Source organism: Mesoplodon mirus, assembly GCF_964341445.2.
Source record: "Mesoplodon mirus genome assembly, chromosome: 14".
In the NCBI taxonomy this organism is placed as follows: Eukaryota; Metazoa; Chordata; class Mammalia; order Artiodactyla; family Ziphiidae; genus Mesoplodon; species Mesoplodon mirus.
The window spans coordinates 49,247,725-49,272,324 of NC_138990.1; the positions used below are offsets into that span (position 1 = coordinate 49,247,725).

Below are 24,600 nucleotides of genomic sequence, written 5' to 3' on the forward strand. Positions count from 1 at the left end.
CACCTACTGACTTTGACAACTGGGAGCTCCCACCCCAACAACGAAAAGGCTAAATCACGCTTGATCACCCTATGGCTCAGCTTACCAGGTGGCATGCCCTGGCCAAACACACAGAACTTCCAGCTGTTTTAGTCTCTCATTCTTTTTTTTTTTTTCTCATTCTTTTTTTAAAAAAAATATTTATTTATTTTTGGCTGCATTGGGTCTTCATTGCTGTGCATGGGTTTTCTCTAGTTGCGGTGAGCAGGGGCTACTCTTTGCTGCGGTGCATGGGCTTCTCAGTGCGGTGGCTTCTCTTGTTGCGGAGCACGGGCTCTAGGCACATGGGCTTCAGTAGTTGTGGCTCACAGGCTCTAGGGCGCAGGCTCAGTAGTTGTGGCGCACAGGCTTAGTTGCTCTGTGGCATGTGGGATCTTCCCAGACCAGGGCTCAAACCCACGTCTCCTGCACTGGCAGGTGGATTCTTAACCACTGCGCCACCAGGGAAGCCCCAGCAGTATGATTTTAAAGGACAGAGGCAAATGCTAGGGGGAAGCCCTGGAAATGTGAGGGGTGTTCTCTCTGGGGAGAGGGAGCATGTGTGGAATGGGGGATTTCTGTACATAGATATTACTTCAAACAAGTATTACTTTTATAAAAATAATTAACAAATATAAGTTTGAGTTTTAAAAAATGACATAGACAGCTGCCATAGCCTTTTACTGGGCTGGATCTTTTTTCAACCAAAATAGTCATCAAACCTCAGCTTCTCTCACCGTGAACAAAAAAGACAATTTTTAAAATGTGTTACATTTTGAACTCTTAGTTATACTATATACAGTATCAGTTTCATGTTTTTCTTGATTAGACTTTTAGACTTTCTTGAAAGAAAAGGAAAGAGGACAGGAGCCTGGGATCTGGAGCTGAAAGAAGTGGGTTGCAGCCCTGCCTGTCCCCCGCACCCTCTTACTTGCTGTGTGTCCTCGGAGAAGTTACTGCACTGCTCTGAAACACAGTTTCCTACTCTGCAGATGAGGCAAACACTACCTTCCTCACAGGGCAGTTACCGGTGGGGCAAGGGCACTTCATTTCACTGTAGCCTCAGTAGACCCTGACTGCTTACACAGAGTAGGCGTTGCTAAGTATTGATCTGATTTGAGCAAATTAAGAGTGATTTCTAAAGGCACTTAAAAATAGAAGCAAATGGCTGCTATGATTTGGGGACAGGTCTGCCAAGAAGCTGGAGTTGGACTAGAAATGCTCTTTCAAAGTTCTGTTTGTGCTCACTATTCTAGATTTTTCTTTCATTCTACCATAAGAATACAGAATCCAAGGCAATGCAGGCGTGCTGTTACAATTAGAGAGACTGGGTAGAGCAGAGGCGGAGGTAATCGAGCCTGTTTTCCCCAGAATGACTTTGTTTCATACTGGAGAATTCACGTTGGGCTGTGCTGGATACCCAGCAGATGCTTCCGCATGGGAGCTGCTGGTTCTAGAATCTGAACTATGGAACATGACTGCTGGTCATGACCCACCTTGTCTTCCTACAGGTTCCCCTCCCCAGGCACCACTTCACAGGTTGGCTGTTACCCTGAAGCTGACTGAGTCTGGATGTCCCAAACCCAACTGCGGCAGGGGAGGGCGGTCAGCGGTCACCCCTCTGGGCTCTCGGCCTACTGCCCTGCCATCCTCGGAAGGGCCAGTCCTGCTCAGGATGGCTGAGTAGCCCCCGAGGACAACTGGAGCTCCCTAAGGCAGTTCTGAATATTGCAAAGTCCCTGCTAAGTTTGTGCTGTCAGTCCCCAGGGCCGCAGGGCAGAGGCACCTGACTATCCATCAGCAGAGGTCAGGTCTGAGAGGTTTTCATCACTTTTATGACCCAACAGAAAGAACTCTTGGCAGTTAGAGTGAACTATGGCCTGTCTGTGCTGCTTAAGTTGCAAGGGCTTGTTCTGGACCGAAATATGTCTATGACCCTGGCCTGGCTGGTTGGATGTGGGACCAAAGCAGGGAGCAGTTCACCTGAAAAATCTGGTTCAGTCCACGCAGAGTGGTTCAGTTCAACATGCACCCTCTGAGGGCCAGATGCTACCAGATGCAGGTGGGTCTCCTCGTGTGAGGCGCGTCCAAACAGATGAGGGTGGGCGGACAGACACATGAATGGAGGAGGTACAGGCCACGGAGTAAGTGCTCCGTTAGCTGTGCCAAGGGTGCTGTTCCCACAGAAGGACCCAGAGACAGAGACTTCCGTGGGGACACAGGTTACCACGGGGATACAGCAGGGACAGCCAGCCTCCGCGTCCTTCCTCCTGGGGGGCCCAGAAAGCGGTTCCTAGGGGATGGCTCAGCCTTCCTCCAACCTCTCGATGAATCGTCGCAAGCGCAGAAAGAAAATACCACCCTTACATTATCGCCAGGGTTGAGCCAGGGGCTCCAAGACAGTGTGGAGACTCAAACTTGGGTTCCCGTGTCTGGAATCCCGCCTTCTCTTCCTCTAGTCCTGTCAGCCTTACAACTCAGCCATCCCATCCTCTGCAAAGCTGCCCACCCCTCCTCTGTGCCCCCTGCATTCAACTGACCTCTTACAGCTGTGGTCACGCCGAGCACCCCCTCTCTCACCCTCTGCTCTTCACACACACACCCCCACCAGCCCCCACTCTAAAATAGAACCCAGTTCTCTCCTCTGCTCGTTTTCCTTGAGGGCACGGTCAGTGGCCGGCTCCTGGCATAGTGCCTGTCATATGACAGGTGCCCAGTAAATATTTATTGCTTAGTGATTGCCATATGCATTTGGGGGCTGAATCCCCATGCTCGTGAGGCAGCATGGTCACCAAGAAGAGGCAGACGGCTCTGCCACATATCAGCTGGGTAACCTTGACCGGTTATTTCATTTCTCTGAGGCTCAAGTTCCGCATCTGTAAAATCCGAAGGATAACCGACCTCATGGGATGCTGTGAGCATTCCACAAAATAGTGACTGCAGAGCCCATAAGCACACAGTTGGCACCTAACTATAGCTCCCTAAATGCTAATTCCCTTCACCCTTCCTACCTCATGCAGGACGACTGATGGATGGATGAATGGAGGCTCAACATGGCTCACCATTGTTAAAGATGTAGAACTACTTAATTTGAGGACACAAGTATCTGTTATTCTGTCCTCCGAGTGAGAAGCAGCAGAGCCTAGTGGTTAGGAACCCAGCACTCTGGAGTGGACTTCTTGAACTTGAATCTCACTTCTACAACTTATTAATCTTCTTGGCTCTCAAGCTACTCACTTGTAAGATGGAGATAGTAATAGCTGTTATTATATTATATCGCTACTATTTTCAAGAGGATTGACTAAGTTAAATTCTTTAAAGCTCTTAGAACAATGCCAAGCACAGAGGAAGCATTGTGTAAGCAGTTGCTACGCTACCAGTCTTCTTCTGTGTGTCGGAAATGTATTATAATTAAATAATTAAGCCTGGTTATCAGATACTCAGTTAAATGTAGGCCCACGAAGGCACTTGCTCGGCCGGCAGAGCAGAATCCATCTGACATTAAGGCCCTTCTCCTGCTTCGCTTCATCTCCTCTTCCTCCCCTCCCATGTCTGCCGCCAGGATCTCCCATAACTGTGGTCTGTTTTTCCCCTCTGACTGATGGTGACATAGCGCAGGCCTCATACTACTTCTGGAGTCTCCATCAGGCCTGTCTTCACGGAATCTCACCTCCAAACCACCTTACTCTCTGCTATCCCATCCGTCTTCCTCCTCTTCCGCCCTGGCCAGTGTTACTCCCTTGCTCCAACACCTTCAGTAGCTCAAAAGTACTTACCCAATTAAGTTCAGCATCTTCTGCCTGGCATTCGAGGCCCCCTCTCTTGCCTCACCTGACAGCCCCCCTCCCCCCCGCTCTCTTCCATGTCTTCTACACCTGCAGCTAGCTGAGCTGCTCCACATTCTCTGAAAAAGGTCCATCCTTTCCTGCTTCTGTGCCTTTGTTCAGGCTGTTCTTATCCCCTAGTACGTGTCTCTGTGTCCACCTTTTTGAAGTCTCATGTATGTTTCAAGTTCATCTCACATGGGGTCTTTTCTCCCTTTGGACCTCATAGTTCTTTACTGGAATCTCTTTTCTGGTGCAACATTCTGTCTGCACTTCTTTGGGCCCTTAACATCCTATCCGCCTGCTCAGGACCAAGTGTCCCGCAAAGCCGGTTTGGTGAGATAGATCAGACCCTACTCCCGGAGCAGGGGACCCCACAGGAAGGCAGGCGGAAGCCTGGGGCACTGAGCGCCGGCACCCGAGCCGGACCTGGTATCCAACAGCATCTGGGGGTAACACCAAAACTGAAAAATCACGCAGGGGCCAGGCTGAGAGGGAACAGAGGCAGAGTTCGGGTGTGAGAGCTGAACGATTAGGTGAGACGGAAGAGCCAAACAGAGGGTCGGAAGCAGAGCTGGAGACGTGTGCTGGGTGTTGGGGAGTGGTGTGACCACCGTGCGGGTGTGGAGGGGGTTCGGGGGTGCGGGGCCGGGCTGGACTTCTCTGCCTGGCCTCACTCGCACGCCTGCCCTCTGTCCTTGACTATGACACCATTGGCGCTGTGCACGACGTGGCCTCCCACGGGGCTCTGCACGGACCATGGCACACACAGGGCCTAGCGCACAGGTGACAGACCCGTCGGTGTGAACTCACGAGCAATGAACGCACGGGCTGAGGCAGCACCAGGAAAGGCACATGGTGAATTGCAGGCAACAAAGGGCCAGGGCCAGCGAGGGGCACTGCCATTCCCTCACTGTCCTCACTGTCCCTCTTTGCTTCCTCCCCTCCTGGCCCAACACCAATTCAGAATCAAAGAGCAGGGCTGCCGGGGGTTCTCCTGGCAACCCCACAGAGAGTCTCAGGCCCCAGCCTGACCTCTAAGTAAGTGCTGAGGATTGAGGCTCAGCCCTCCCCACTCCCAGGTCCTGCCCTCTGCTCTGGAAACTGATGTTTAATTCTCACGATAAACCTATAACAATGACCAACATTTTTAGACATAATACGTGCCTGGCACTGTGCTGAGAACATCACATGAGTCATTTCATTTAATCTCACAATAAACATATGAGATAGGTACAATGACTAGCCCCATTTAGAGAGGAAAAAATTGAGTTCAGAGAAGTTAAGTAATTTGCCCCTAGTCACACAGCTAGGAACTGGAAGAGCCAGGATCTAAGTCCATGGGACCAGCTACTGTGCTTTAGAGGAGCGTGTTGGCCAAAGAAAAAGGGGAGACCAGGTTCAAGGGAAGGCTTTTTTCTTCATGTCAGGGTAGGAGAAACCGGGACACTGTGCAGTTAATGGAGAGGGGGTAGCAGAGGAGGACGCATCACTGCAGGAGCAAGGAGGGAGGAAGACGAAGGCGCAGGTGAGGGGTCACGAATGAGGAGGGGGAAGGGAAAGAAGGGAAGGGGAAAGAGGAGGGAGCTCGTTCCTCAAGGCCCCAGACCCCTCCACTAACCGAGGAGAAAGTTATTTTCAGTACGAGGCAAGGCAGGGACTTGGGCCTGGGTGGAATGGAGTTCAGTCTCCTGGCTGTGGGGAGAGGCCTGGGGCATCGCCTCAAGCTCTGGACAGGTCTGCGGAATGGAATAAAAGGCCCAGCTGAGCTGGCTGCCCCCCCTGATCTTACACCTCAGTGCTATAAATGAGAACAGCTCTGGAAAGAGCTTTGGCTCTCTGTTGACTCCTATTTAGCCCCTGGCTTTCAGCTCATACGGAGGAAGGGACCTATTCTTTCCTCCAACCTGGGGATGAATGAAGGCCCACTGGTGAAGCCACTGTGTCTTCTGGAGGGAAGGGAGGTGCAGTGCACACCGACACCCCAAGACCTTGCCCGGCCATCACCAATGGCAGCCCTTTGCCCCAGCGCTGTGGCCAGCCCAGGGAGGGCTGAGCTCTTGGAAGCTGGAATTTCTCAGAAGGCCATCCAGCGAGCCTTTTGCAGGGGTGCTCAGGGCTCCTTGCTGTGCTGGGCAGTGAGTTATTGCAGCCTGTTAGCTTCAGCAGCAGGTGGAGGCATCCTGAGCTGTGCTCCTCCCTGCGAGTGAAGCCAGGTAATATCTACTGGCTCCAATGAATAAGGTAACCAGCCCTTTCATGGCACAGAGGATGCATCTCTCACCCAAGGTTTTTTTTTCCCCTCCTTTCTTTCTTCATTACGTTTGTAATTTTGTTTTATTATTTCCCATTGGAAAGCTGTGGAGTGAAAATGATGCAATCTACTGCTGTGAAATAATGTCGTGCTCAAGTCCTTTTCCAATAAGCCTTGAGGTTTGCTCTGTGACGGCTTCATTAAATTAGTCGGCTCCATGGCAAATGGAAAAGCGCTCGGAGCTTTGGATTTTGCTAATCTGAACTGGGCTGCCTGAGACCTTACACCACCGAGAGGTTGGCTCTGCATGCTGGGGAGAAGAGGCTCCCGCCTACCGTGGGTGATGGGCCAGAGGCCACCACATGTGCACGGCTGCCAGACCTCTCCTGCAACCCTTTGCCGTGATCCTCTGTGTGCCAGATGCTGCCCCAGGTGCTGTCACGTGCCAAGGGAACCAATAGGTCAGGGCACTGTCTCTCCAGGAGCACAACGTGTGGGGTGGGGGAACGGAGGAGGCGTAACTGTGCTGCAGGTAAACTAGGATGGAGCACAGGTAAAAGGTGAGCCTCTCCTTGAAGGCTGGCCAGGACTCAGACTACCAGATGCCGGTGAATATGCCTGAGATACTTGCAGAGGAGATGTGAGTGCTCCCCGCTTACCCTCCCATCTCCATCCCCCAGAGCTTATGAGAACAGACTCTCTCTCGCCAGGCTCTATTGTAGTATTAAAGATTTCCATTACTGATAGTTCTTTCTAGTTAGTGCTTTCGGTATTAATCTCTGTCATTATGAAGTAAAATATACATGATCCCTAAATCTTTGTGTATTATAACGAGATTTCATTGTTATAAATTTGTCTTCTCGGTCCTCCATTTCTGCCTTTGCTATCTTTTTAAAACTCTAATGTCTGGTAGCTATAGCCAGGAGGTAATTAGGAAGTCGTACTAAAAAATCATGGGCTTATTCTCTCACTCACTCCCAGAAATTTATTGAGGGTCTACACTAAGATATGGTCCTGGAGCCAGTGGGAAAGACAGTGGTGACAGCTAATTATAGCACTAAGGAATTTTGGTCTGAGCTGACACAGGAAAGCCCCCTTCCACAAACACCTATAAATATTGGATAAAATACAATAAAACAATTTGAAATCACAGCTGCATTTGAAAGGAAGAAAAGAGAAATTCCAGATTTCAAAAACGAGTGGGAATTCAAAGCCAGCATGGTGAATGAGAGCTGAAAGGGAGGGGAAGCTAGATATCTGTGCAATCAGGACTGGGGTTTCAACACCCCAGTGGAGGCAGATATGAAGACCACAGCTTCATGAGTGGCTGGGGCCAGAAATGGGACCCTACACTTAAGTGGGTGCTCAGAAGGGCTAAACAAACCCCACCTACCAGCTGGCATGGGAGCAGGACAACAATTTGGATAGAGGAAAGATAATCTGCAAAGGATCAAAATCCAAGATTGTGCCAATCACAGATGTGGGGTCCAAATTCACTGAACTTTCACAGTGTGGAAACTACAATTGGAAAAATCAGTGTACATACTGGTTTGAACTCAATGGTACCCAACAGAGGCAAACTTGAACCTTCCCTGAGGCATGTTTCCACAGCCCAGAGGAAATAACTCCTGCTGAAGATGAGCTCACACAGAGAAATTACACAGTACATAAGAAAAGAAACTGCCAAGAGAGTGAGTCTCAAATTCAATATGGCACCCAGCGTGGCCACCTATGCTGACTCCACAACTACTGAAAAACTCCTGTTTCTGCCCATCCACTCAACACCATCATCTCTCCAACTCTAATCCAGGTACTGGAGAGTGCCTGAAGCCCCTGTCTCTCTTCTTTCCAGTTCATAAATGTATACAACGTATGTATAAGTTCCCTTTCATTTAATTCACACACCGCACCATTTAGATACTTAGAAGCCCCTATTGCTCATGTCTGTTCTCACTAGCCAGAGGCAACTCCTGGTGAGGCGTTTCTGCCACGCCTGGCCACCTTCTCGCCCGGCAGTTTGATGAGACTGCTCCAGAGTGGTGACTCCCCAAGCTGGGTTTGGGGTCTCTATCTTGTTAGCCCATAAGATATGAAGAGAGTAGGTCCTTTTCTGCTTTCATATGCTGATGTCATTGACAAACTTTCACTTTCATCCACAATACTGCTGGCCTACAAAGTGAGCCGTTCCAGGTTCCTGAAATCTGGCATTCAAACTCAATGATCAGAGTTGACCAAGGACTCTAATTCAGCACCCACTAAAAGACCTCACTGCCCGGCAAAGCTTGGCCACCCTTGCTCTGCTGCATAATTGCAGGACACAGGAATCTCAGACTGGGGCAGGTTGCTGTCCCATCCAGGTATCATCAGCTTTGTCTTGAATCGGTGGAGCTTTGGAACTGCTGCTATTCTTGCTTTTAAATCACAAATTACTCTTGCTTTGGCTCCATCACCATCAACTTAGCGAAGAGAGGGTATTTGGATAACCCTACACAGTTACAGGGTTCCGTATGGGCATCAGTTTTTAAGTTCTGCTTTCCACTAAGGAGGTCGTAAGATGCACACCCTGTAGCTCAAATGTGAACCTTTGGCGTCTCCATTAGCAAACTACCCCCCACGTCCTTCAGAGTCTTTGTTATTGTCCCAAGTTCTTTCACTAGTAAGAGGAAGGTCCGTGGGATCCCCGAGCCTTAGCTTTTCTGCCACATCTAAGCAGCTGAGATTAAAAAATAAAATGTTTGTCCCTCTGGGGCAGAGGCCTCCATTCCTGCTTCCCCATTTCCATGGGTATTCAACAGAGACCTGTGGCCACCTACACTCTGTGACTTTACAGGGGGAGTAAACTAGGAGTAATGTCCCTTCCTCTTGGACAAGGAATAGTGTTTCCAGTCACCCATGTAGGAGAATATTCACTGAGAGCTTGATGTGCCTGACTCAGTGCTGGGGCTAAAGTAAGTCACGAGCCAGCTTTCCTGCCCCCAGGGAACTCCGAGACAGGCACAGCTACAGAGGGAGACAAGGACACAGATGGGGACAATACCAGCTCCTTTAGTTATTTTAGTGCAGAATCTGTTTCCCCTATTTAGGGGAGAGGGCGCTGGTGAAACTGTCTGTTCTTTCTTCTCTGCAAAACTGGTTTAAACCCGGTGGCCCTGTAGCTTGAGCAGCCAACAGAATATCTTCTTCAATAGGTGTCTTTATCACATGGCCTCCTCTCTTTTCCACAATGGGGTGTGAGCCAGCCCCACAAAGGAGCCAAATCGTAACTAAAGAAGGCAGCAGGAGGACTGCATAAACAAATCCAACCACCAGAGGGCGTGCTGGATCTGCACACTCAGCCCTTCACTTTCCATGTCTGCAGTAGCCCACAGTCATGGATTTTTAAATAATGAGCTTGAACAACGGCCATCACGGAAGGCTTTCTGGATGAAGGGGAGACTGACACGTGTTCAGGGTATAAGATGGGAGATGGATTCTGAAGTGGATCCAAATGACCCCCACCTCCTGGTACCAGCTCTGCTGTGTAATCCTCTCCCCTTGAGTGTGGCTGGGCCTAGCGGCTCACTTCTCTCAAATAGAATGTGGCAAAAGTGATGGGAGGTAACTTGTGAGACGAGGTTGGAAAGGACTGTGACTTCCGTCTTGCTGGTACTCTTGCCTTCCTGGCTTGCTTGGCTTGGTGGCTGGGTTAGAGAGGCCGACACGGCAAGGAACTGGGGGCAGCTTCTGGCCAACAGCAAAGAGCCAGATGCTACCAACAACCACTGCAACACCTTGATTGCAACCTTTTAAGTCACCCTGAAGCAGGGGACCCAGGGAGGCTATGCCCCATAGAAACTGTGCGATCAGAGATGTGTGTTGCTTTAAGCTGCTAAGTTTTGGGGTCATTTGTTTCTCGGCGATAGATAGCTAAAACCATTACTCATCAGCACGTGGTGAACTTACCTCGGCCGAGAATGTACAGGCAATTCCGGGAACTTTTAAACAACGTGGGTCGGTTCTTTCCTTAAAGCCTAGTTACTAAGAATGGACAACCACCATACCCAATTCCCAGAACACACTGGGGATTTGTTAGAGGAAGAAACTCCCACACCGACGGCCACAGACTATAAAGCCATCAGGGCCCACAGAGACGCCTAGAGCGGTGATTCCAACCAGGGAGGAGCCTGGACCCTGCCCTGGACCTACTGCAGTGGGATCCCCACAGGTAGACCCTAGGGCTGCTGAATAGATGCAGTTTCCCCAGATGAGACAGACTGTGTATCCCTAGGTAGGAAACACTGCTGTCCTTCGCCTCCCCCACTTGACGTAACAGGAGATGAAGGGCCAGAGAAGGTATGTGTCTTCTTCAGGTCACACCGCCTGCCAGCGGCAGCTCAGGATCAGAGGGCAGGTTTCCCATCTCCCCATCCTCGTTGTCTACCCCCAGCAAGGCCCCACCAGCTGCCCACCTCGACTCAAAGGAGAACTCAGCCTAGCTCTGAGCTAACCTAAGTGGAAACAAAGGAGGAGAGACACAGAGACACTTTATTTGTTTTGAAAAGCACCTCCGCCCTTCGTCTCTCAGTCGAGTCCCGGCCTAGTGATGATGAAGGCTGTTCTCTCTGGCCTCTTTCGTTAAGACAGGGAACAACATCAACACTTCCCATCAGATCTCTGCCTCCAGATACCGCGCAGGGGCAGACCCAGCCAGGACTGGAACTTAACGGCCTTGAGAACACGGGGATCTGTCTGTCTCTGAGTTGCTCTTGGCTTGCCATCTCTTCCTGCATCCTCTCTGACAGCCGCTCCTGGCCTGGGGGGCTCTGCCTTCGCCTCCCCACTCAGGGCTTCTGCAGTAGTTTGGGGCTGCCTGCAGCCTGGTTTCCAGTCCGACTCTCATCCGGGGAAGCGCCACCCCGCGGCCCCTGCCGGTTCCGACGCGGATCTTCAAGAGCTCACCAGGTCCCAGCGCTGGCTCATAAGTGAGGACTCACACGGGTTGACAACGAGCTCCCTGCCATTCTCAGTGCCATCGCCAAACATGTCCGTGTCTAGGCAGAGGTGGGATGCCACGTGCTCAATGCGGGAGCCAGTCTTGGTCCATTGCTGGGAAGATGGAGAGGGGAGAGGATGAACCAGAATTCTCCGGCTAAGGTCCTGGGTCCTAGCAATAGTATTGGGAGTTCCAGCGTAATCAGAAATGTTGACACCACATGGCTAGGGTCATCCAGAGACTTGACTTCATGGTCTCATGGAGGAAGAAAACTGCAACTAATTGCCTTGCCAGGTATTGTTGTTGGTTTTCTTTTTTTTTTTTTTTAATCGGATTAAAAAAAGTCAAAGCGAAATCAATATGTTTGCTAGGAAAACTCATTAGAAGGCAATAACTTTCCAAGCAATAGGCCAGAAAATGTGAAGCGAGTTAGTCACAGGAGCAGCTAAAGAAATGATCCACGCTTGGCATCTGCACCGTCATGAAGAAGTGGGTGAGAATGAGGAGTGGGGGATGGCGAGGCAGGAGGGGTGGAGGGGCTCCTGGGCAGCACCTGAAGCCGAACCTTTGCTCCTCCAAAGTGCTTCAGCACATGAGGGCCCAAGTAGAAAGGGGGTCTCATGCTGCTGCTTCCCAGACTTCACCTCACTGGACAAGGAGGGAGGGGATGGACACGTATTGGGGAACTACCAGGTAACGTCGGACCAGGTATCATGGATCATCTCAGTGAATTGCTCTAAACAGCTACCCTGTGTGATGGGCACCATCAACTTCATTTCATAGAGGAGGAAACTGAAGCTCAGAGAGGTCCAGTAACCTGCCAAGGGTCACACAGCCAGTGAGCCATAAAAATGGGTATTTGAATCTCAGTCTCTCTAACACCAGGACCCAGTTGGCAGGAAACTGAGTGGAGCCAACACCGTGCCGCCAGAGAAACTAGGCACAAGGTACATCCAGAGTGCTATGAACTTTGCTGGACGTCCTGCCAGAGCCCAAGGCCCCTGAAGGCAGAGGTTCGAGTCTGTTCATCCTTGTGGCCCTGCAGGCTCTGTCCCAGTATGCTCCTGCTCTGGGATCCTGGGTGGGCGTCGGAGCAAGACAGGACAGTACAAGATACACATGCAAGCTGAGGTATAGCGCGGTCAATAGGCTTTCATATGGCAGCTGATCGCTGCTGAGGGCACCACGGATGGTATCAGAGGCCCCTCCCTCCCTCTCCTAACCAGAAGGACCTCTTCCTTATCAACCCTTCCTCCTCTGAAGCTTCTCTCTTTTCCTGCACACGAGACTTAGACCTACACCGGTGGCCACGTGCCAGGGCAGACGCGCTGAGCACTTACCTGTTTGTCATCTCCATTCTTGCAAAGGACAAGAACCACCGGGGCGCCAGGGAACAAGGTGATGACTGACAGGCACAGCTCCTCCTGGAGGATCTGCTGGGTGTATGTGAAGGCCCAGATCTGGAGGGGAAGAAGCCAGAAAGGGTCACCTCAGGATGTTTGGAAGCCACCCCTGCTGGGATACTACTGTGCCTACGTGTGACAATTAGCACAGCTTGGTACGAAGCACGGGGGTGGGGGTCCTAGTGGGAATTCACTGTCAACAGGTCACCTGGGAAAATGCTACTCAAGAGCCAGAGATTCTTGGGTCACACCCTCGGTGACGTCCCCACCCCACTCCCAGGAAGGGGACTGGCCTGGGGCATGCAGGCTGCCTCTGAGAGGCAAGGACCAATTCTGGGCTCTGGCCAGGAGACTGAAGGACACCCCGGCCGAGCTGCATGGTCTCCAGTTTCTCCGTTTGGATTGGTATCTGTTCCCCACACTTGACATTTCACGCAGCTACCTGGCAGGTCACACCCCCCGTCCTCCCAGCTGTCTTTAGAATGTCCCTTCTTTGAAAAGGAGTCCAAATCGGCGCCCTGAGAACATGAGAGTTGTGACAAGAGGCAGATGGAGGCGCAAAGGGAATGAGGGCGGGGGACAGGAGCAGGAGGGAAAGAAGGAAGTTGTGAGAAGTAAAATCAGTCCAAGAGGGCGCATGCACGCCAGCACTCCAGGGGAACACTTGGTCATGGAGCTCGGGCAGGGGGAGCAGCTAAGGAATCGGATGGACATGCAGAGTTCTGACGGAGGCGAAGGGAACGGGGCATTCGGCGAGGTTCATTACGAGGAAGGAGGAACGTTTCCTTCAAGTGCCAGAGACCAGAGAGCAACCGACTGCTGAAGCAGCCCGGGCCACCGCCCAGCTCTTCGACCAGGGGCGGAAATGCTGGCATAATAGTTGTCAAACGTGAACCTTCAAGAGGTTTTTCCTAGGTTGTAAAACAGGGATAACATCTGTCCTTTGCCTTCATCATGGGGCAGAGGAGACTTGTGAATCGGATGCCCCGAGGGGAGCTGCAGGGAGGACCCTTTAAGGGCTGTGTCCCTCCTCTTCCACGACACCCTTACCGCCCAGTGGACCTTCTGTCTCCGCACCAGGCCACTTGGTGTTGAGAGACGACCTAGACCAGAAAGTACTCCCTGGGGAGTGGATGGAAATAGAGACGAACAAAGACTGGCTGTGAGTTGAGAATTCCTGAAGCCTGGGGATGGGTACATGGGGGTTCTTCATACTCTTCCACTGAGTCGATTTCTGTATCTATTCAGTTTTTTTTTTAATAATAAAACGTTAGGAAATGTACTCTTCTGGCTTTGTGAACATCACCATGCTACGCAAATCATTTGCCTTCCTCTAGGGTAAGCTGCAACGGGAAGACGCCTGTATGCATGGAGGTAACGTCGGAACCATGACAAGATGGCTAAGAGCGGCTCACGTTTCTTGAGCACCTACTATGTTCCAGGCACCGTTCTGGGAGCTTTACACTTGTTAACTTTATCACAAGACTCCAATTGGGTAGGTGTTGTCATTATTCCCCTTTTACAGATGAGGAAGGTAAGGCTCAGAGAGGTTATCCTAAGTCAGGTACAGTAAGTCTCCACAACAGCTCTGCTCAAGCTACTGCTGCCGCTGGGGTCATGGCTCGTTCCGGGCCCTTTGATTCAATTTAATCTCGGGAGACCCCGCCTCCAGGTCATAAATATTAAAACGATAGATCAGCTCCTCCTTGACAGGAGAGAGCTGACAGGAGCTTTCTCCTCTTGGCCAGTTCCCAGTGGCAGCCCCTGTGAGAAGGGAAACCAAGGTCACACCCCATGTCGGGGGCCGGGGAAGGCGCAGACCAGACCTGACACTGATGGGAACTGGGCAAGAGTATGAACGGAGGCCCACCCGCCGCGGATGCCACACCAGACCAGGGGACACGCGTGCGGCTGGCTTCCAGCCTGGGCTGCCCCCCTTTACTTCCCACCCCACCTCTGTCCCCCACTGTGAACTCCCAGCCTGCATCTCCCTGCTTGGTCACTCTTCTCTAAAGGGTCCTCCTAGGGCCTGGGTGTGTGGACCTGGGACACAGTCCATCCTCTAGAACGGACCCAGGGGAGAGAGATCCTCGCAAGTCCTGAAATCAGGCTCGGGTCATTAGGGTGGTGGATTCTGGGGTCCTACACATTTAGGGAATGTAATGTAGAAGGTAGACACAGGTCCTAGGCGTGAGCCCTGAGAATTCCTTGGCCTGTGGTGCGGGGGGAGAGCAGGGCCCAGGTTCAAGGGCAGGGCTGCCAGGGGGCCATTTGCCCAGGCCCACCGTACCACTGGCCTCAGTGTTAGACTTCTGCATTGTCTGGAAATGAGGATAAACACACAGTCACCGACGTGGAGAGAAGATGAGGCTTGTCGCTCCGTCCCATGACCCGACCACACAGCTTGCAGTGAACCATGAATTAGCATTTTAAAAATAAACCCTGTAATTATCTTCTGATCACTACAGTACACTGGCTTTGTGTTATGTTAAAAGCATTAATTGATTAAATATAAAAACTTAAAATATACCACAATTTCTGGTAGCCCATTTTGGCACTTCTTTTTGAATAACCTAGGGGCTTCAAAAACCAGAAGTGCTGAGGATGGCATGGGATAGGGTGGGGAGTGGTGGTCCTTTTAACTCTGAGACATCCCATCCACAAATGCCTTTTGGGAAGGAACGTATATGGTACCCTGGGGGCTCTGAGGAAACCACCTCGAGACGCCCGGGGGAGAACGTGCACAGGTACAGACAGGTATTGAAGCCCTCATACTATGTGGACTTTCCATTAGCTGGTGCTTTACTGGCATCGAAATAATTCAGCCTCGCAATTCCCCAGAGGGACGCAGCTCTGTGACCACACATATACAAAAGAGAGTTAAGAGGGAAGCAGAACATGGGAGCAGGTGGGGAAGGAAGCAAGGAGAGGTTTTCCGATTCTTATTCTGCGGCCTGTCAGGCTTTGCAGAATGGTCAGTGATGAATGGGTTTATTAAATGAATCTCAGAGTCAGAAATGAATTCAAGAAGGCAGCACTGGTTGCTCAGGCTGGCCTCACCTCGATCAGTGAGCACTGACGGCTCCATTTCGGGGACTGGCAAAGTCACAGCCTTCAACCCAATGCACACAGACACGGCCATATCCATGGAAGCTAACCCAGAGGCCATCCTGGAGGTGGTGTGGGATGCCTCGCCCCTCTGGGATGGGCTGGTAAGGGGCTGAGGAGGAGGCAGTCCATTCCTGGCCCTCCAGCCTCTTTGCTGCTGCCCTGGAAGAGGGGAACTGATGATGGGGAGGGGATGGTCCAGGCTGGACAGCCTGAAGGCCTCTGTGCTTGGAGGAAGTCTCTGGAGCTGCCAGTGTGGGTGGGAGACAGGAGTGACCCGTCACTGGGGGAGGAGACTTCTCGCTAGTAAATGCTCACCTGGCCATGGCAGCCAGCCTGGGGCTTACTGTCCTGCACCGGCTGGAGAAGCAGAGAGGAAAAATTTTCTTCAGAGAAGACACCTGAAGGAGTAAAGTTCTGAAGGGAGCAGGCATGAAGCTAAGTTGGGGCCCAAGCCCAGGGGCTGATTTAGAATGGTCCAGAGCCACCGCTAGTAGGCAAGGGCTCTTCCCCCGGGTTTGGGGGAAGAGCTCTGATCTTCATCTCACCCACCCAGGCTATCTAGTGGCCTGCATGCATCCTTCACAAGCCAGTAGCCTGAACTGCTGGGGATCCAGGTGGGAGGACACACTAAAAAGTGTTTCATTTATGTTTTTTCCCTTTCTTTAAATTGGGATACAGTGAGATTGGTGCATCTGTCTTCTATCTTTCACAAATATTTTTCTAGGGAATCCAATAAAATTGAGAGGAAACTTACTACCCAGAAGGCTTCTGGGGCTTCACCCATTTACAAACGGATGATGTATTTCTCTTTCTACCCAAGGCATCAGGTTGCTGCCATCTTGAATACACACTCAGGTTAGATATTTTGTTCCCAAGGTTGACCAACCAGCCAAGAAAGGGAAGGGAGGGAGGGTGAGGGATGGATGGGGTTGCGGTGGAGCAGGGTCGTGAGCCAGCATTGGAGCCAGAGGACAGCCATGGTCGGATGGTCTCCTTTCAACAATGAGGACAGCCATGTGCACGGGGATATGCCACCTGGAGAGTCAGTGGCCAGCTGGAAGCAGAGCTCAGGGCCCCTGAGCCCCATCCTCTGCTGCTCTATCACCCCATATGTTGAAGACTCCAGAATCCACCACCCTAATGACCCGAGCCTGATTTCAGGACTTGTGTGGATCCCTCTCCCCTGGGTCTGTTCCAGAGGATGGACTGTGTCCCAGGTCCGCACAACCAGGCCCTAGGGGGACCCTTGAGAGGGGAGTGACCAAGCAGGGAGATGCAGGCTGGGAGTTCACAGTGGGGGACAGAGGTGGGGTGGGAAGTAAAGGGGGGCAGCCCAGGCTGGAAGCCAGCGCCACGTGTGTCCCCTGGTCTGGTGTGGCGTCTGTGGCGGGTGGGCCTCCGTTCATACTCTTGCCCAGTTCCCATCAGTGTCAGGGGAGGGGCCTACTCTCTGGTCTGCCCCCTCCCCGGCCCCCGACACGGGGTGTGACCTTGGTTTCCCTTCTCACAGGGGCTGCCACTGGGAACTGGCCAAGAGGAGGAATCTCCTGTCAGCTCTCTCCTGTCAAGGAGGAGCTGATCTATCGTTTTAATATTTATGACCTGGAGGCGGGGTCTCCCGAGATTAAACTGAATCAAAGGGCCTGGAATGAGCCATGACCCCAGCGGCAGCAGTAGCTTGAGCAGAGCTGTGGAGCCAGGTTTCCAAATACTGCCTTCCTCACTTACTAGTGTATGACCTTGGATAATTCTCTCCAGGTCTCAGGTTCATCATCTGCAAAACGAGCATAATAGTAACACCTACTTAATCGGCCTGATTCTCAGAGACAGAGAGGTAGGGGCAGGAGAGAAGGTGAACAAGTCACATGAAGGGGTCTGAGGGGCAGATGCAACTTCTCTGGACAGGCCAAGAGGCAGACAAGCTGAGAGATGCAAGGGGGGAGAAGAGGCAAAGGAGGGTTATCCCATTAGCAGGAGGCACTGGGAAGGAGGACGACAGGACGGGTAGTTTATGTAGGAAAGAGCAGCAGACACCGAAAGCATGAGAAAGGTAGTGTCAGTCAGTCCTGCAAGGGTATATACTCCACACACACACGCCCAGAAACACATGCTCACGCCCACACGCCCACACACTTGGGGGACGAGTCTAGCTGAAATTGCTATGCGGATTTCTACCAGTGGGTTCAACACCTTCAGAATACTTGGACAGGCATCCCAGGCCTGCTGTTGGCCGCACATCCCGCTAGGAGAGGGCTGTGTCTAACCCGGCGTAATCCCACCCGGCACCCCAGCCTGCAGCCTGGTGCCCGGGGCACCGTGCACACTCGGTGGGTGTCATCTGTTGAAGGGAACTGAACATCGGCCTGTCTCCTGTGTTCTTCCCATATCCTGAATTCTCACTGCTACCACACACACCCAGCTGTTCTCTCCAAAGCAGAGAGGAGTGACAGCTTGGCACCATTTTCTACAAAAGAACTCTTTGCTCACTTGAAGACTGTTACCGTGCTAAACCTTAGTTTCCCACAGTGACAGCTTTTTCCTCTCCCCTTTCTCACTCTGCTGGGACGTCAGCCAGAATAGGTGCCATTCTCCTCTAGTCAAATAAAGGCCTGGGGCTTCCCTGGTGGCGCAGTAGTTGGGAGTCCGCCTGCCGATGCAGGGGACACGGGTTCGTGCCCCGGTCCGGGAGGATCCCACATGCCGCGGAGCGGCTGGGCCCATGAGCCATGGCCACTGAGCCTGCACGTCCGGAGCCTGTGCTCCGCAACGGGAGAGGCCACAACAGTTGAGAGGCCCGTGCACCGAAAATAAATAAATAAATAAATAAATAAATAAATAAAGGCCTGGCAGCTTCTGCCTGGGCCAGGCTATTGGGTGGCCCCTCCCTGAGATCCAGAGATCCCATGGCTCCCCCCACCACCTTCCTTATGCAGCCAAAGACATTAAGCAGCAGAAAAACCCCTACTTTGCTAGAAACAGATGAGGCAAACTTCTGTCTCAGGGAAAGGGGGATGATAACATTTTGGCTGTTGGTGATCCCCCATGAGCAGGGCCCACACATAGATTCAGAAGACAGGGATGTGCATTATCTACTCACACATTCTACAAAATGCCACTGACAAGTGGTATCATTCTCAACCAGGCTGCCACACCTAAAGCGAAACTGACACCTCTATTTCCTTCTGCTTTTCCTGTCTGACTCAGGCAGCCCGTTTCCATGTCTTGCTGGAGCAGAGATTATTTTTGGAAAAAATCTCAGCAAGCTGGAGGCTGGTGGTGCAATGCCTCAAATGCCAGGCTGAGAGTGTGGGTTTTTGTGGTAGACAATGGGGAGCCACTGAAGGCTGCATGGAGACGGGGAACAATGGTTTGGTGATCACATGTTACTGGAGGCTGTGGCCAGAATCTAACACAGTGGTTGGTTCCCAAGCAGGGTGGTTTTGTCCCCCAGGGGCATTTGGTAAAGCCTGGAGACAGCTTTGACTGGCATGACTGGTATGTATGGGGTGCTCCTGGCATCTGGTGGGCAGAGACCAGGGATGCTGCTAGACGGCCTACAGTACCCAGGATGGGCCCTACCACAAAGAGTGATCCAGCCCCAAATGTCAAGAGTGCCGAGGCTGAGGGCCACTGATCTGGCGTGAAGAAGTGAATGCTAGGGCCAAGAGCAGCTATTCTGAGGGGAGAAGGGATGGGATTTGCAGGAATGGGGGATGTGGGAGAAAGAGAAGCCATGGAAGACAGACAGGGCTGTAACCGTCTGGACAGAGTTAGTGGCATGATGAGGTGGCCGGGGAGCCTGACAGGCGCTTGGAGCCATCTGTTGGCTTGAGTTTCTGAGGCGTTTGTTGTGGTTGTGGACTCACTAGATCACCCCGCCTTTGAGAGGGAGAGTCCGGCAGGGATGTCTAAGTGTAAACCCGCCATCCTGGAGCCATCTCCTGGGCTCTCACAGCCTCCTACCCCTGAGGATAAAAGTCAATCTCCTCAGCTGGGAAAAGAGGCCATGACGCGCCTCTTCCCTCCTCTCCAGTCTTACCTTTGCTGCTCCCTCACCATTACACCCCTCTGACCACGATCTCCCTGCAGCCTTTCAAAGGCATCCTGGCCCCCAGCCCCGGGCCTTGGTACATGCTGGACGTGCCCACCTGCCCTTTCTTCCCTTCGTGACCTGGCCCATTTCTACTCATCTCTCAGGATACAGCTCATTTTCAGGTCCTCTGGGAAGACCTCCCCAATCCTTGTGTAGAAGCTGGATATCATCTCTCTGCACTGCTATAGTACCGTGGACCAAACTCTCTCCAGGACAGAGATTATATCAAAATGGCTGCTGACTTGCTTCTTTTTTGCATTAGATCCCTCGAGGGGCCATGGTGGCCTGCAACCTAGCCCTTCACCTGTGCATCTCCACAGTCAACAGAGGACATAGATGTTTGTTGAGTGAATGAATGAATAAATGAATGAATTCAAGGATGGATGAAGATACAGAATTTGTGAATCAAGAAAACAGAGGAGGAGAGGGGGAAGATGGCGGAAGAGTAAGACGCAGAGATCACCTTCCTCCCCACAGATACATCAGAAATACATCTACACGTGGAACAGCTCCTACAGAACACCTACTGAACGCTGACAGAAGACCTCAGACCTCCCAAAAGGCAAGAAACTCCCCACGTCCCTGGGTAGGGCAAAAGAAAAAAGAATAAACAGAGACAAAAGAATAGGGACGGGACCTGCACCAGTGGGAGGGAGCCGTGAAGGAGGAAAGGTTTCCACACACTAGGAAGCTCCTTCGCGGGCGGAGTCTGCGGGTGGCAGAGGGGAGAGCTTCAGAGCCGCGGAGGAGAGCACAGCAACAGGGGTGCAGAGAGCAAAGCGGAGAGATTCCCGCACAGAGGATAGGTGCCGACCAGCACTCACCAGCCCGAGAGGCTTGTCTGCTCACCCGCCGGGGCGGGCAGGGCTGGAAGCTGAGGCTCGGGCTTCGATCGGAGCGCAGGGAGAGGACTGGGGTTGGCAGTGTGAACACAGCCTGAAGGGATTAGTGCACCACGGCTAGCCGGGAGGGAGTCCGGGAAAAAGTCTGGAGCTGCAGAAGAGGCAAGAGACTTTTTCTTCCCTCTTTGTTTCCTGGTGCACGAGGAGAGGGGATTAAGAGCGCGGCTTAAAGGAGCTCCAGAGACGGGCGCGAGCCGCGGCTAACAGCGCGGACCGCAGAGACGGGCATGAGACGCTAAGGCTGCCTCTGCCACCACCAAGAAGCCTGTGTGCGAGCACAGGTCACTATCCACACCCACCTTCCAGGGAGCCTGTGCAGCCCGCCACTGCCGGGGTCGCGGGATCCAGGTACAACTTCCCCGGGAGAATGCACGGCGCGCCTCAGGCTGGTGCAACGTCAATCACGCTGACCTCTGCCGCCTCAGGCTCGCCCCGCCCTCCGTGCCCCTCCCTTCCCCCCCGGCCTGAGTGAGCCAGAGCCCCCGAATCAGCGGCTCCTTTAACCCCGTCCTGTCTGAACAAAGAACAGATGCCCTCCGGCGACCTACATGCAGAGGCAGGGCCAAATCCAAAGCTGAGCCCCGGGAGCTGTGCGAACAAAGAGAAAGGGAAATCTCTCCCAGCAGCCTCAGGAGCAGTGGAGTAAATCTCCACAATCAACTTGATGTACACTGCATCTGTGGAATACCTGAATAGACAACGAATCAACCCAAATTGAGGAGGTGGACTTTGAGAGCAAGACTTATTATTTTTTCCCCTTTTCCTCTTTTTGTGACTGTGTATGTGTATGCTTCTGTGTGAGATTTTGTCTGTATAGCTTTGCTTTCACCGTTTGTCCTAGGGTTCTATCCCTCCGTTTTTTTTTTGTTTTTTTTTTTTTACTTTTCAAAAAATTTTTTTTCTTAATAATTTTTTTTATTTTAATAACTTTATTTTATTTTATCTTACTTTATTTTATTTTCTTTTATCCTCTTTCTTTCTACCTTATCTCCCTTTTATTCTGAGCCATGTGGATAAAAGGCTCTTGGTGCTGCAGCCAGGAGTCAGTGCTGTGCCTCTGAGGTGGGAGAGCCAACTTCAGGACACTGGTCCACAAGAGACGTCCCAGCTCCACATAATATCAAACAGCGAAAATCTCCCAGAGATCTCCATCTCAACACCAACACCCAGCTTCACTCAACGACCAGCAAGCTACAGTGCTGGACACCCTATGCCAAACAACTAGCAAGACAGGAACACAACGCCAACCATTAGCAGAGAGGCTGCCTAAAATCATAATAAGGCCACAGACACCCCAAAACACACCACCAGACGTGGACCTGCCCACCAGAAAGACAAGATCCAGCCTCATCCACCAGAACACAGGCACAATTCCCCTCTACCAGGAAGCCTACACAACCCACTGAACCAACTTTAGCCACTGGGGACAGACACCAAAAACAACGGGAACGACGAACCTGCAGCCTGCAAAAAGGAGACCCCCAAAACAGTAAGATAAGCAATATGAGAAGACAGAAAAACACACAGCAGATGAAGGAGCAAGGTAAAAACCCACCTGACCTAACAAATGAAGAGGAAATAGGCAGTCTACCTGAAAAAGAATTCAGAATAATGATAGTAAAGATGATCCAAAATCTTGGAAATAGAATAGAGAAAATGCAAGAAACATTTAACAAGGACCTAGAAGAACTAAAGAGGAAACAAGCAACGATGAACAACACAATAAATGAAATTAAAACTACTCTAGAAGGGCTCAATAGCAGAATAACTGAGGCAGAAGAACGGATAAGTGACCTGGAAGATAAAATAGTGGAAATAACTACTGCAGAGCAGAAGAAAGAACAAAGAATGAAAAGAACTGAGGACAGTCTCAGAGACCTCTGGGACAACATTAAACACACCAACATTCGAATTATAGGGGTCCCAGAAGAAGAAGAGAAAAAGAAAGGGACTGAGAAAATATTTGAAGAGATTATAGTTGAAAACTTCCCTAATATGGGAAAGGAAATAGTTAATCAAGTCCAGGAAGCACAGAGAGTCCCATACAGGATAAATCCAAGGAGAAACATGCCAAGACACATATTAATCAAACTGTCAAAAATTAAATACAAAGAAAACATTTTAAAAGCAGCAAGGGAAAAACAACAAGTTACACACAAGGGAATCCCCATAAGGTTAACAGCTGATCTTTCAGCAGAAACTCTGCAAGCCAGAAGGGACTGGCAGGACATATTTAAAGTGATGAAGGAGAAAAACCTGCAACCAAGATTACTCTACCCAGCAAGGATCTCATTCAGATTTGATGGAGAAATTAAAACGTTTACAGACAAGCAAAAGCTGAGAGAGTTCAGCACCACCAAACCAGCTTTACAACAAATGCTAAAGGAACTTCTCTAGGCAAGAAACACAAGAGAAGGAAAAGACCTACAATAACAAACCCAAAACAATTAAGAAAATGGGAATAGGAACATACATATCGATAATTATCTTAAATGTAAATGGATTAAATGCTCCCACCAAAAGACAAAGACTGGCTGAATTGATACAAAAACAAGAACCGTATATATGCTGTCTATAAGAGACCCACTTCAGACCTAGAGACACATATAGACTGAAAGTAAGGGGATGGAAAAAGATATTCCATGCAAATGGAAACCAAAAGAAAGCTGGAGTAGCAATTCTCATATCAGACAAGATGACTTTAAAATAAAGACTATTAGAAGAGACAAAGAAGGACACTACATAATGATCAAGGGATCAATCCAAGAAGAAGATATAACAATTGTAAATATATACGCACCCAACATAGGAGCACCTCAATACATAAGGCATTACTAACAGCCATAAAAGGGGAAATCAACAGTAACACAATCATGGCAGGGGACTTTAACACCCCACTTTCACCAATGGACAGATCATCCAAAATGAAAATAAATAAGGAAACACAAGCTTTAAATGATACATTAAACAAGATGGACTTAATTGATATTTATAGGACATTCCATCCAAAAACAACAGAATACACATTTTTCTCAAGTGCTCATGGAACATTCTCCAGGATAGACCATATCTTGGGTCACAAATCAAGCCTTGGTAAATTTAAGAAAATTAAAATTGTATCAAGTATCTTTTCCGACCACAATGCTCTGAGACTAGATATCAATTACAGGAAAAGATCTGTAAAAAATAGAAACACATGGAAGTTAAACAATACACTACTTAATAACGAAAAGACCACTGAAGAAATCAAAGAGGAAATCAAAAACTACCTAGAAACAAATGACAATGGAGACACGACGACCCAAAACCTATGGGATACAGCAAAAGCAGTTCTAAGAGGGAAGTTTATAGCAATACAATCCTACCTTAAGAAACAGGAAACATCTTGAATAAACAAACTAACCTTGCACCTAAAGCAATTAGACAAAGAAGAACAAAAAAACCCCAAAGTTAGCAGAAGGAAAGAAATCATAAAGATCAGATCAGAAATAAATGAAAAAGAAATGAAGGAAACAAGAGCAAAGATCAATAAAACTAAAAGCTAGTTCTTTGAGAAGATAAGCAAAATTGATAAACCATTAGCTAGACTCATCAAGAAAAAAATGGAGAAGACTCAAATCAATAGAATTAGAAATGAAAAAGGGGAAGTAACAACTGACACTGCAGAAATACAAAAGATCATGAGGGATTACTGCAAGCAACTCTATGCCAATAAAACGGACAACCTGGAAGAAATGGACAAATTCTTAGAAATGCACAACCTGCCAAGACTGAATCAGGAAGAAGTAGAAAATATGAACAGACCAATCACAAGCACTGAAATTGAAACTGTGATTAAAAATCTTCCAACAAACAAAAGCCCAGGACCAGATGGCTTCACAGGCAAATTCTATCAAACATTTAGAGAAGAGCTAACACCTATCCTTCTCAAACTCTTCCAAAATATAGCAGAGGGAGGAACACTCCCAAACTCATTCTATGAGGCCACCATCATCCTGATACCAAAACCAGACAAGGATGTCA

General features: G+C 50.3%; 1 protein-coding gene across 1 annotated transcript in view; it reads right to left on the reverse strand.

Annotated features, from left to right (window-relative positions):
* Window positions 1-10,832: 10,832 nt before the first annotated feature.
* The window catches only part of GALNT14 (polypeptide N-acetylgalactosaminyltransferase 14), a gene marked incomplete at its 5' end in the record, with an annotated part of 209,715 nt that continues 195,947 nt past the window's right edge, over window positions 10,833-24,600 (reverse strand). Inside the window, 2 exons of the mRNA XM_082642359.1 lie at window positions 10,833-11,181; window positions 12,409-12,528. Coding sequence (XP_082498485.1) covers window positions 11,023-11,181; window positions 12,409-12,528 — 279 coding nt within the window. The 3' untranslated portion in view covers window positions 10,833-11,022. The remainder of the gene's footprint in view (window positions 11,182-12,408; window positions 12,529-24,600) is intronic.